Source organism: Mesoplodon mirus (assembly GCF_964341445.2).
Source record: "Mesoplodon mirus genome assembly, chromosome: X".
Taxonomy (NCBI): Eukaryota; Metazoa; Chordata; class Mammalia; order Artiodactyla; family Ziphiidae; genus Mesoplodon; species Mesoplodon mirus.
The window spans coordinates 103040820-103053501 of NC_138981.1; the positions used below are offsets into that span (position 1 = coordinate 103040820).

Sequence of the window (12682 nt, forward strand, 5' to 3'; positions counted from 1 at the left end):
CAGAAAGAGAGTGAGCACATTCTGGACGGCAGACGGAAATGTGAGATCAGGGCCCCAGGATTCTTTGTGAATCTTGGAGGGAGGAGAGTGGGGTGATTAAGAGCACAGGCTGTGGAGCCGGATGGTCTGGTGTGAGCTTGGCTTCCTCATCTCACATGGTAACAGGAGTCCCTCTCTTTATGACTCAGGGCCCCAGCAGGAAATTGTTGGCATATAGAAAATAGGAGAGGTGGAGAAGTGTTAAGTAAAGGGAATATTTACAAAGGTGTGGCTAGAGGGTAGGGAAAGGAGGGGCTGGTAACAGTGGGGCCATGGGGTTGAGGGGAGAGGAAGGTTACCCTCACCAGACTGACAAGTTGTGAGCAAGCTGCCCCGGGACAGATGGACACCTCCTCCACACAGCCAGCCGCAGGTGACCCTGGAGGCGGAGAGCCCCAGTGAATACATGCCCGGAGCTCACTCTTCTCCCTTCAGCCTGGTTTCCCCATTGTGTGGCACCTCCTGGAAGCCAGAGGGCATGGGAGAGCCCACTGCTGCAGTCCCAGCAGGTCAGCGTTCCAGGGCAGAGAGCGGGGGAGGTGGGGAGAGTGGGCCTGGAAGGGCACAGGGAAGGTCTCCAGCCATGATCTCACAGCGCTATGCTAAGAGCTAAATGGAACGAGGCCCATTAAACACCCCAAATTGGGAGTTGCTATTTTTACAAAAATAAATAGCTCCCCTGGGAGTGAGAGAGCCACTTTCATGCAGGGCCCGCTATGCCGGGATTGCCTACAAGGGATTTATAACTGGCGCTAGAAGTGAGTGACTGCTCCTCAGTGAGGAGACTTCAGTATAGCAGGGAAAGAAGGAATCCAAGACTCAAGGGAAAAAGATGGAAAACGTGCAAAGACTTCTAGCTCTGTGATGAACCCTTCACAGCCCTGATAACTCTAATTTCCACAGTCTCAACAAATGCTAAAAGCATTTGGAAAATTTTAGTTATCACTTATAAACATCTTACTAAAATAGGAGCAGACAAATGTTTTCTGAATAAATCTCAAGCCACGAGCCAGCATCATACTTACTGGTGTGACACCAGAAAGCACGCCCACTGAAGCCCGACGCGAAAGAAGCAGGCTCACCATCTCCACTTTCACTTCCATTTTTCTGGAAGTGTTACCCAAAGCTAACACTTATATATTGTAGGAAAAGAGATAAAAAATGATAGTTTCCGGCGGATAATTGTATACCTGGAAAATCCAAGAGAAAAAAAACCTGAAAAACGAACCTCTCCTATACTGTACTGTCTCTAATCATTTTGATACACTTTGTTAAAGAGCCACGTGCCCTCAGTGGCCTAAAGCAGGGGTTGAAGTTCTAAGAAAGACTCAACTAGAAATCAATATTGTTAGAACTCTAAGGAAGTTAGGAATCATTCGGCTATGTCTTGCTGAGGTCTTCATGGTTATGAGAATTGGCAAATCCTTGGTTTTCAGGAATATGGACCTCAGCAGCCAGGCACAAAGGGTAAAGAGTGAGGCCTCTCTCCTACCCCAACCCCTAATCGCCTCCCTAGAGGCAACACCATTTCCTGTGTCTTGTGATTCTTCAAGAGATAGTCTGTACTTAGACGAGAGTGTACACACGCGCGCGTGCGTGCGCGCACGTGCACACACACACACATACACACACGCAAAAAGTAACTTTTTGAGTTTCTTTTCCCAGTCAAAAGAAAATGAATGTGACTAAAAATGTCAAATTTCAGAAGGAAGTAGATGTGGATAAAGGTCCCTACAAGCCAGATGATGGATACAGAAGACACTCAAAATGTAACTGAACTAGCTCTAGCTTTAGCCAAGAATGCCATCGCTGCTGCTATCAAGTCCATGGAAGGTAGTAATCCTGTTGGGGTATGTAAAGGATGGTCTCATTATGTAACAGCACACTAGGAGGCAACTAATAAACTCATACCTTGTTTGCAGAAGCTGAAAACCCCATCAAAAATATCAACTGGATCACACAGGGTGAATTCACAGAAGAAAGGGGCTGTAAACAAATTGAGGAGTTCATTTCAGTAAGTCCGTTGACCACTCCAGCTCAGCACAATTAAAAGGCTCCTGTTTGATGCACAATGGAAGTCCTACTAGGAAGCCTAAGCAATGATATCACAGGCGACCTGAAATAAAAACTGTCCTCATCTGGGTTGCAAAGTCAAGATGGGATAGTCTTTGAAGGTGAAAAGCCAATTGTATTTTCCAGTGTTTTTGTTGTCCTCACCGTACACTTCCCTAGGAAAATTGGATATTCTCAGCTAAGCAATTTCCCCATGCTGCTGCTCTAAATGGGGGCCTAGTGGCCTAAGGAGGGAGATGCCCCTCTAAAACAGGGGTTCTCCAGCCCCAGCTTTAGAGTTCTCATATTAACAGAGGGGATGCACACAGATCACGAGTCTTTTTGATTTAGCTTTGAAATGTATTCACTGTACAGTCAGATGCACATGCTCGTGAATTTCTTTTCTTTTTCCTCCTGGTCCTGGCTCTGACCTATTTGTGTGGCTTATCCCAGCAGCTCTGGGGAGAAGGCCCTGGGTGGCTTTGCATAACTGGTGGGGTGGATGAAGAAGAATGGCCTGAAATCCCCACTCACTGTATTTCCTTAGAAGAGAAACCAGTTGAAATTGGTGGAGGCAAACCCCCCCAGCCTGGGAGAAGTCTCCAGCTGTCTCAGTTCCTCTGACCAGCCCATCCAAGCCTTCCACCCTAAGGGCACTTTCCCAGGCCCAGGAAGGCTTGGTCAGGTGGGAAGGAGGAAAAAGGTCAGGGGTTCCTGGCTCTACACCCTCCATCCGTGATTGCGGCACAGCTCGCCATTGCCATTGCAAGGGGTATCAAGAGCACAGTGAAGAGAAACGGTGCAAAGTACTAGTTACTCTTGGGCCTTCCTGCTCTGGAAGCACATCTCCCATTTGGGTTTGGGTAAAAGTTCCTGCTTGCTGCACCCAAAGTTTGTGAATCAGACTGAAATTGGACACAGAACAAGCAGGAAAATGTTCCCCTGCAGATCCTACTGGTTCTGAGTAAAAGGCAAAAGTCAGTCCGGACAGTGGCCTATAGGGCCCGACATAATCTGAGTCTCCATCCCCCCTTCCTCCCAACTGACTGCTCAGACTCCATCACCCACCACCTTCTCCCCGTTCACCTTCCTCACTCCAGCCATACTTCCCTCCTTGCTGTTCAACTGCCAGGCGTGCTCCCACCTCAGGGCCTTTGCACTTGCTGTTCCCTCTGCTGGAACCCTCTCCCCTGAGATCTACTCTCATGGTTTGCACTTTCCCTCTCTTCAGGTCTTTGTTAGGATGGCTTTTGCTCACTGAGGCATTTCCTGGCCACCTGATCTAAAATTGCACCCATCTCTCCTCTGACTTATTATTTTTTTCCATTAGCACTTACCTCTACCTATGATATTAGATTTTATTTACCCTATTGCCTTTTTTCCACATGATCCATGAGGGCAGAGACTTTTGTTCATTGCTCTGTCCCCAGGCCTTAGAAAGGTCAGATACATAGAGGATGTTCTATAAATATGTGTTGAATACATGAACAGATTTATTCTCTCCATACCATTATTCTTCACAGATGAAAAGCTATCACAGATGAAAAGCTAAGTCAAGGGCTGTTGTGAGGACACAGAAAATTAGAAAGTAGAAGGTGATGGCAAAGCTAAAAGCTCTATATAACTCCGGACATAAAATCACCCTGTTCCCAGCCCCACTAATGCAGCAAGCCCTAGAAGTGAAGTCTATCATCTAAATGCTAGGCATTTCTGATGGAGAACTTTTTCAAGCCTATTGCAGATTTCCCAGAGTCCACCATACACCAGGGGACAGCAAATTAGGAGTTACCATTTCCTGAGTGAGCACTGCTATGTGCCAAGCACCACTAAGCACTTCACATGCATTATCTCATTTAATCCTCACAACAAACCTGTGTATAGGTACCTCAGTGTACCCATTTTACAGATGACGAATCTTGAGGCTCAGAGAGGTTGGGCAATTTGTCCAAAATCTTTCTGATTAACCAGCAAAATGAAGTTTGATCATTGGTCTGTCTGATATACTTCTTCCACCTTAACAGGAAAAGTACTTTTTGATGACAGAAATAATGCAGTTTACTATCAATGAAAAATGAAAATTCAAAAGATTTTAAGGTATTGCAATGTGAAAGGGGGCACGGGTTCAATCCCTTGGGAACTAAGATCCCGCATGCCATGCGGTGCGCCCCCCCCCATAAAAAAAGAATGATTAAATCTGGTATCACAAGGCTTGTGTGTTTGTGGGGAGGGAACCGGTGTACTTATACATTGCCAGTGGGCATAATAATTGGTTAATTTTCTTCAGGAATGCAATCTGGCAACAAGAATACACAAATAAGTTCTTAATATAAGAAAAACTGGAAAATCCCCCATGCCTATCACATACTTAAAATAGTTTTACAATAAAAATAAGACATCATTATTAAAAAAAAAAACTCTGAGCAAAAAGACATAAAGTAGAAAATGAAAGTTCCCAGATCTACTCCCTCAAATGTCACTTATCATCGATAACAGCTTTGTGCATATACTTCCAGGTGCCTGTTGATTTTGAGTGTCCAGTAATATGTAATTGGCTAAGCCATCCATGGTTGAGTAGCACAATGAGATACTGTTTCCTGGAAATGAGTATATGAAGCAATGTTATGTAAAAATGATAAAACATGGGATAACACACACTCACTGCACAGAGATAAAAATGGGAAGAGAGTGGCCTGATGGAGATAGCTGAATTTACTTTGTCTAAGGCTGCTTTAGAAAATCCTAGAACTGAGACATCTGATGGGGTGGAGAGAGCACTGCTCGGGAGCCCTCTGAGCTGGCTGCTCGGGAGCCTGGGTCCCAGCTGTTGTGTGGGATTGTCCCTTCCTATTTCTAGGCCCCAGGATCCTCATCTACAAAGTGAGGGGCCTTGTTAGATGATCTTTAGGGACCACTCCAATGCTACAAAGTCTATGACTGTGTGACAGATTAAACATTAGGCCTGAAAAAGTATATCAAGTAACACAGAAAGGTTGGGAAAAAAAGACATGCTCCAACGGGCCTCATGGGGTTGGCTGGCAGACTCCTTCACTGAAAGGGAAAATGATCTATGTAAGAAGACACAGAGCTGATCTCAAGGAATCTAGAGTCTCTGGCTAACTGAAACAGCCAATTGGGTATAAGTTTGAAATAAAGTTAGCTGAGGCAGAAGGCCAGCCTACATTTTTTTGTTTTAAAGGAAGGCCTAAAGTCTTTTTACCATCTGCTCCCAAACTCTCTCTCTACATCACTGGGATTGTTAGACAATCCTACTTCCTTCCTTCTGTGGACCTTCATCTTAATTCAAGATCTTTTTTAGGAAGCTTTCTGTGCCCCAATAGCCTCTGGCATTCAAGGCCTGGTGCTCAGACTCAAGGCTACATCATGCCTTGTGCGGACCCTAGGTGTTAGTAAGATCTGTGCTTTGGAGGGGGAAGCTTCTCCAAGGGATCTGAGGGATCTGAATGATCCCTTGCCTGATCTATTCCTTTTCTGACCTTATTTTACCTACCACCTAGGGCTGCAATGAAGTGAGTCTGATTTTCCAAAACAGCCTGTGAAATCAGCCCCCTTATTTTCTAGTCACACCTTTAGGTCTTCTGGAGTAGAGTGAGCAGAACACGTGTTCTAAGCACTTTCTAATTATTTTCCAATTAACCAAAGTTGCCTTCCAAGTAAAGGTCTGGAAGGAGGTTAGTGTGTACGTGTGTGTGGTGTGTATGTACACACACTGAGCGTGGGCCCCTGAGCTCCAAAGCCCAATCTCAAGCGATGTCTGCACTATTCACTTATTTGACGTTTTAGCTCCACCTTTTCTCTCCCCTACCTGTGGAGATAAGTGGGAGTTGACTGTAGTTTGAATCCCCGTCAAAAGTGTTAGAAATGGATCCAGAAGCAGGGCTGTAACCCCTACTGTTGTGTGCTGCCTTCGTCTAGACAGCTTGAACAGAAGTCTGCTTTTCTTCCTTTGTGTGCTTTTTATTTTTTTCTATGAAACAGAACTGGGAGTATCAAGGCCACTGGGCGCACTACACAGAGTTTTTAAAAAGGGAAGATGTGATTCACAGCTTCCACTACATCTACTGTGTACACTGGAGCATCCTAACTGCTCGGAGACCCATAGCACGAACCACTGCCAGTGTCTACTTCACCATCAAGATCAACACAAACAAACTTCCGGTAAGCGCTTTCCTTTTCTGCCCTGTTCCCTTCAGTGAGGCTTCGACGAGAATAGAGACTTCTCTTGTCAAGGCCATCAATGGGCCCCTTCTTTGTGAAACACAACAGTCATACTTCTGTCCTCGTCTCACTTGGCCCATCTGCAGCACTTGCCATAGCTGATCGGAGTACTCCCTCCTCCGTGAAATGTTCCATTTGGCTTCTAGAACAACATTCTCTCCTGGTTTTCCTCCTGCCTCACTGACCATTCCTTCTCTACTGGTCTACTGGCCTCTCCTCCTCTCACCAACCTCTTCATGTTGGAATGTCCCAAAACTCAGGCCTTGGATCTTTTCTCTAGCCTCACCTCCTTGATGATCTTATCCAGTCTCCTGGCTTTAAATGCCACCTCTAGCTTATGATTCCCAAATTTCTATCTCCAGCCCAGATTTCTGCCACTTGGATGTTTAATAAACATCTCACTTATTGTATCCAAAACTGAACTTCTGATTTGCCTTTCCAAGTCCGACCTACCTGCGCCTTTCTCATCTCAGCTGATGGCCAAAATCCTTGGCGTCATCCTTGACTCTTCTTTTTCACTCACATCCATTAGGAAATCCAGTTGGTCCTACCTTCAAAAATAGGCCCTGATGGGACTCCCCTGGTGGCGCAGTGGTTAAGAATCTGCCTGCCAATGCAGGGGACACGAGTTCGAGCCCTGGTCCGGGAAGATCCCACATGCTGCGGAGCGACTAAGCCCGTGCACAACTACTGAGCCTGTGCTCTAGAGCCCGCGAGCCACAACTACTGAGCCCGCGTGCCACAACTACTGAAGCCCGCACGCCTAGAGCCCATGCTCCACAACAAGAGAAGCTACTGCCATGAGAAGCCCGCGCACTGCAACTAAGAGTAGACCTCGCTTGCCGCAACTAGAGAAAGCCGCGCACAGCAATGAAGACCCAACGCAGCCAAAAAAAAAATTAAAAAAAAAATAGGCCCTGAATCCAAGCGTTTCTTCCCACTCCACCTCTACCACCCTGGGCCAAGACACCATCATCTCTCACCAAGGTTATTTCAATAGGCTTCTAACTAGTCTCTCTGCTCCCACCCTTACCCACATCCTGTCTCTTTTCAGCCAGCCGGAGTGAGCCTTGGAAAAATGAAGTTATGTCACGCGTCTGTTTTGAACGTTCCAACATGCTTTTCAAACTTCAAAGTGCATGTGAATTACTCAGGGGTCATGTTAAAAGGAAGATTCTGATTCAGCAGGTCTGGGGCTCAAACTTCTGCCTTACAAAGAAGCTCCCAGGTGATGCTGATGCTGCAGGTCCACAGACCATACTTTGAGTAATGAGGGCCTACAGGCCTTGTGTGATCTGGTTCCTTGTTATTTTGACTTTCCGCTACTCCTTCCCCCTCACTTACTCTGCTCCAGCCACTCTGATCTTGCCACTCCTTACGTAAGCCAGGTATTGTCCCTCCTCAGGGCTTCTGCACTTGCTGTTTCCTTTGACTGGAACCCTCTCCCCTAGGTACGTGCACAGCCTGCTGGCTCACCTCCTCTGCACTTTCTGCCTCACCCCCATGATTTTGCTTTTCCTCCATAGCACTTTATCACCTTCTGATCGTCTGTGTAACTTCTTATCTTGTTATACTCTGCTCCCCCACCAGAATGTAAGCTTCAGGAAGGCAGGGATTTCTGTCTTGCTGTAAAACAAAGCCTGGTAAATAGCAGGCGCTCAATAAATACTTGAAGGAATGACTGCTTGTAGCCACTAGGTCGACCGTGAATATGAAATATGTTGATAGCTGGTGTGAAAGGAGTCCAAATAACATGTATGAATCCAAGGCTAGGGTCCTTAGAACAGGGTTGGTACCAAGCATAATGCCTGGAATACAGCAGACATAAAAATGTTATTTCCGGGGCCTCCCTGGTGGCGCAGTGGTTGAGAGTCCGCCTGCCAATGCAGGGGATACGGGTTCGTGCCCCGGTCTGGGAGGATCCCATATGCCGCGGAGCGGCTGGGCCCATGAGCCATGGCCGCTGGGCCTGCGCATCCGGGGCCTGTGCTCCGCAACGGGAGAGGCCACAACAGTGAGAGGCCCGCATACCGCAAAAAGAAAAAAAAAAATGTTATTTCCCCTCTGCCTTCATCCTTTCAAAGTTATTTGAGGCTCTGCCTGACTCTAAGGCTTTATATATGACCACACAGTGAGCCAACTATGTCCTATATTCATCCTATCCTAGTACAAACTTACCTAGTTGGAGAGTTTGGAACCTGGAGTGATCTAAAAAGGTAAAATCTGTGAGTTCTCACTTCTCCTGGTCATATATCCCACCATCAGCTGTCTTGCTAACTGGCGAGCTCTAAGATCGGAAAGTGAGGCTGCTGGAGGTGAATGAGACCATGACAAGAGACCACACAGAGAGAGGGCTTGGGAGCCTTGCTCTCGCTCAGAATTCCGAGTATAATTTTGGAGGGGACACTGGATGGGGACCACTGAGACGGCATTACAACCTAGATTTTTATGCTGCTTTTAAAATGTTTTTGAACCATGTTCATCTATATGGTTTCATTCCTAGGCCATCCCTACAAGGTAAGTTGGTACAGTTGGTTGAGTAAACTGGAGCACGTAAAGAAGGCACATGACTTCCTCATGCTCCTAGTAATGAGAGCACAGCCTCTCTTGACTTGTTTTCAATTTTGTGGATACTCTTAAGGTATTTGTTGCCAAAAAGATCTTTTGCGGAACACAGGTTTGAAGTGAAAAAGAACTACTACCTACAGACCTCCAACTCACAGGGAAAATGAATTCTAGAAATTGAGGAGTCTACTTATGGACACTTGTAACAATGGAAAGAATCATGAGTTGGTGTGACTGGTCTTGGCTGACAGTTGTCTTTTTCTCTTAGAATACACCCATTGATGTCTCTTACGTCTTTGAGAGCCATTCATTGGTTCACAGGTAATGAACATTTAGAGACTTACTTTAAAAGGGTGGTGGGAAAACTCATCACACTCCAGGAGCCCAGCAGGCCCACAGCCGCAGGTAATTTATGTAATGGTCACTTTTCTTCTTTGGACCACCTACTCCATTAAGATGGGCTGAAAGTAGGAGTCTGCCTTTGTTCTAGAAAATTGTTTTTATTTTTAGTGTCTCGTTTTTCAGTGATTATAAATGTGAGGATTAGTTGCTGGAGTAGGATGGGGCCAAGGTAGGTCATGTCTACTGTTTCTATGTGAAACTTCACAGTCACATGGAACTAACTCACATATAATAATTCCTTTTATTTGTACAGCGTCTCTCTTAAAGAATCTTTACATATAAACTCATTAAGCCTTTTATTGAATGGGCCTAAGGAACAGAGACGACCTTTGTCCCCCAGCCACAAAAGGCATTTTGCTCACTAGAAATGTAACAGAGTAAACAGGTAATCAATCCCTGGCTCAATGTTTTGTTTCATTTTAAAAGCTTCTGTTGTGTTGGTTTTTCTTCCTCTGCAGACCAGGAATGACTCACTTTCAAGAAAAATGCCTGAGGGACATTATTGAGGCCAAATATATTTTAATGAATTCAAGTATCTTCCAATTCAACAGTGCCAGAATCTTCCAGAATATTTTAGGAATAGATTTCTCATCGGAGTGTGTTAAAAATACGATACTGAACATCAAACCACAGAATATTTATTGAATAATAAACTTGTGGCACACAATCTGGCTGCATTGGTTTTCTTTGCATTCATTCATTTTCCAGTTGGCAACTTCCATCACATTAGCAGAGTAACCAGTAAGTTGTCTTCTATTTTCTAAAAGGTTTTTCCCATCACTATCTGCATCACTCAGAGTCTTACAGGTACAAAAGTTGAGTTTAGGGAGTTGCTAAAATTCACCTGTCAGACCAAACTGAGATTGGTTCTTGGCTGCTTGTTCCCCCATTTGAGCCTAAGTCTCTAGCCTGGACACACCTCTTTCATGGGCACAACTAGGGAACAGAAAAATGGCAACAGTTCTACAGCTCATAATATAACCAGTCTGAAGGGTTTCCCTACTCACAGACCCCTTTATTTACTGCAAGTTAAGCCTCACTGTTAAACAACACATTCTGAAACTATGAAACTGGGCGTGCTACCTGACACAACACAGCATCACAGCTGTGATGGCACCAGGGTGGCTTGAGGATTGGGTGCAATGAAACAGGGAAGGTTCAATCGCCACCCTTACTATTTCTTGTCTTCTTCCCATCCTCACACCAAATCGTTCCTACCATCCCTGTGAGGTTGTCTTGCCTGGCTGCAAGGTTTTAAAACACCAAAGACAAAATTATGAGTGATTACTTACAGGTACATCAGAATATGTATTTACGTACACAAGCACTGGAAGGGAACACAGAATACTAAAGACAATTGATGGGGTAAGACTGTGGGTAATTTTTCTTTCTTCTTCTTTAACTGTTGCATTTGTGCAATAAATTTAAAAGGAGGGGAAATCTCATCAGAGAAACAGGTGAGGAGGGGGGAAACTAGGTAAGTCTCCTTGGAGAACAAAAAATATCTTTCAAATACAATAGCCCTCCCATTTGACTTATGGCTCAGGTGACTAAAACACAGTTTGAAGCAGTAAATCTAATAGGCTGAAAATAAAATACTTTTAGCCCTTTTATTCTTCCCTCCTCTTTCCCAAAGAACATGCTACTGAAGCTATTCTTTGGCAGATCTTTCCTGAAAAAACCTTGATGAAAGATATAATAAAGTTCTGAAATAAATTAATATATTTTCTTTCATTTATTCAACAAGCATTTGTTGAGTATCTACTCTGTGGAGGAGACAGGAGAATCCAATGAAAATCCACAATATTCATATATCACAAAATTGTTCCATTTAAACTACCCTGCCTACTGAATGAAAATCAGAGAACAAACCCATTCAGTCTGTAGGAACCAGTAACAAAAAGTAATGTTCTTAGAGAACAAAATTTTTATTCAAAAAAATTTTTTTGGCCACCTGCGCAGCTTGTGGGACCTTAGTTCCCCGACCAGGGATTGAACCTGGGCCCTCGGCAGTGAAAAAATGCCGAGTCCTAACCACTGGACCACCAGGGAATTCCTGAGAACAAAATTTTTAAATGGGCAATATAAATTTAGGTTTTATTACACAGGGAAGTGGATGGATTATGACTCACAAATTTGGGACCTAGTTTCCTTTTAACTTTTGGAAATAATACATTTATTAGGCTAGGCAACAATGATGATAAATTGAAATCACTTCAAATTCAGGGATCATGAATGTTGCTACATGCCAACTGGCTGTTTGGTTCATTAATTGTGGGTTAAAGTTAGACATTTTCCTAGAACATATGTTAAGTAGTAAAAATTTTATCTATACTTTGATAAAGTATATAAAGTATATTTCACTACCTTGTTTTAAAACATTTTTTTTGAAGAGTACACTGCATTTATTTAACCCCATAAATTATAACATCTTAACACATGTAAAATTTTTGTATTTTTAAAGTGCTTTGAAAGATATTTATTTATTTATTAAAAAAATTTTTTTAGTTTTTTATTTCTTCAATATCCACCAGCCATTGCGTGACACACCAGCCACCTCCCCAAGGAGCTTGAAGGTGTGGGGAGATGCCCAGTCTTGCCCACCACTTCCACAGGCCCAGGCCAGCCACGGAGTCCTCAGGTTTGGGGACAGTCCCACCAGCCACTTGCTAGTCATGCTTCCCTAGGAGTTGCTGAAACCCAGGTCACAGTTTGCCGTGGACTTGCAGACAATGGCGTCCAGAGGGCTCGTGTTTTACACAGGCACTAAGAACTCCTTTATGGCTCTTTATCTTTCGAAAGGACGTCTGGTCTTTGCACCGGGCGCAGGAGGGAAAAAAATGAAGCTCAAAAGCAAAGTGCAGTGACGGGAAGTGGCACACGGTGGCATTTGGGCAAGATGGAGAAAGGGGGCGCTTGGTTGTGGATGGTCTGAGGGCCCGGGAGGAAAGTTTGCCCTGAAATTCCACCGTCAGCCTCAGAGCACCAGTTTACCTGGGATCGTCTCCATCAGGAAAACCAAAGACCCTCCCCCAAAACAGCTTTGTAGGGAATCCTGAGGAACTTTCAGTTGGATTTGAAACCCCTGGACACTGCTTCTGCAAGCTTTGGGGTGTCTCCCTGCTTGGATGGCTCTTTGGAGAAAGGCATCTATTTTTCTTAAGAAGGAGGTCATGTCATCCTAGTTAACTCCGTGCTTTTGGGCCCAGAATTTAAGCTTGTTTTCAGCATTCGCCTGAGAAGTCTCACTGGAATTCTAATTCACATCGGAAGTCAACCCGGGGAGCACTTATGTGTTTATATGGAGGCAGGAAAGGTCACGGCCTCTGTGGGCAGTGAGGCAGGTGGGATCCTGACATTGGTCACACCAAAGCAATCTCTGTGTGAT

The 12682-nt window shown here is 44.7% G+C and overlaps 1 protein-coding gene across 1 annotated transcript; it reads left to right on the plus strand.

Annotated features, from left to right (window-relative positions):
• The first annotated feature begins 1670 nt into the window (after window positions 1-1670).
• AKAP14 (A-kinase anchoring protein 14) lies at window positions 1671-12288 on the plus strand. Its single transcript, XM_082610859.1, has 5 exons — window positions 1671-1872; window positions 1962-2053; window positions 6088-6267; window positions 9161-9213; window positions 9753-12288. Exons 1-5 carry the CDS (start codon window positions 1755-1757, stop codon window positions 9937-9939), a joined length of 630 nt encoding a protein of 209 aa, XP_082466985.1. The 5' UTR covers window positions 1671-1754; the 3' UTR covers window positions 9940-12288.
• Window positions 12289-12682: the final 394 nt, after the last annotated feature.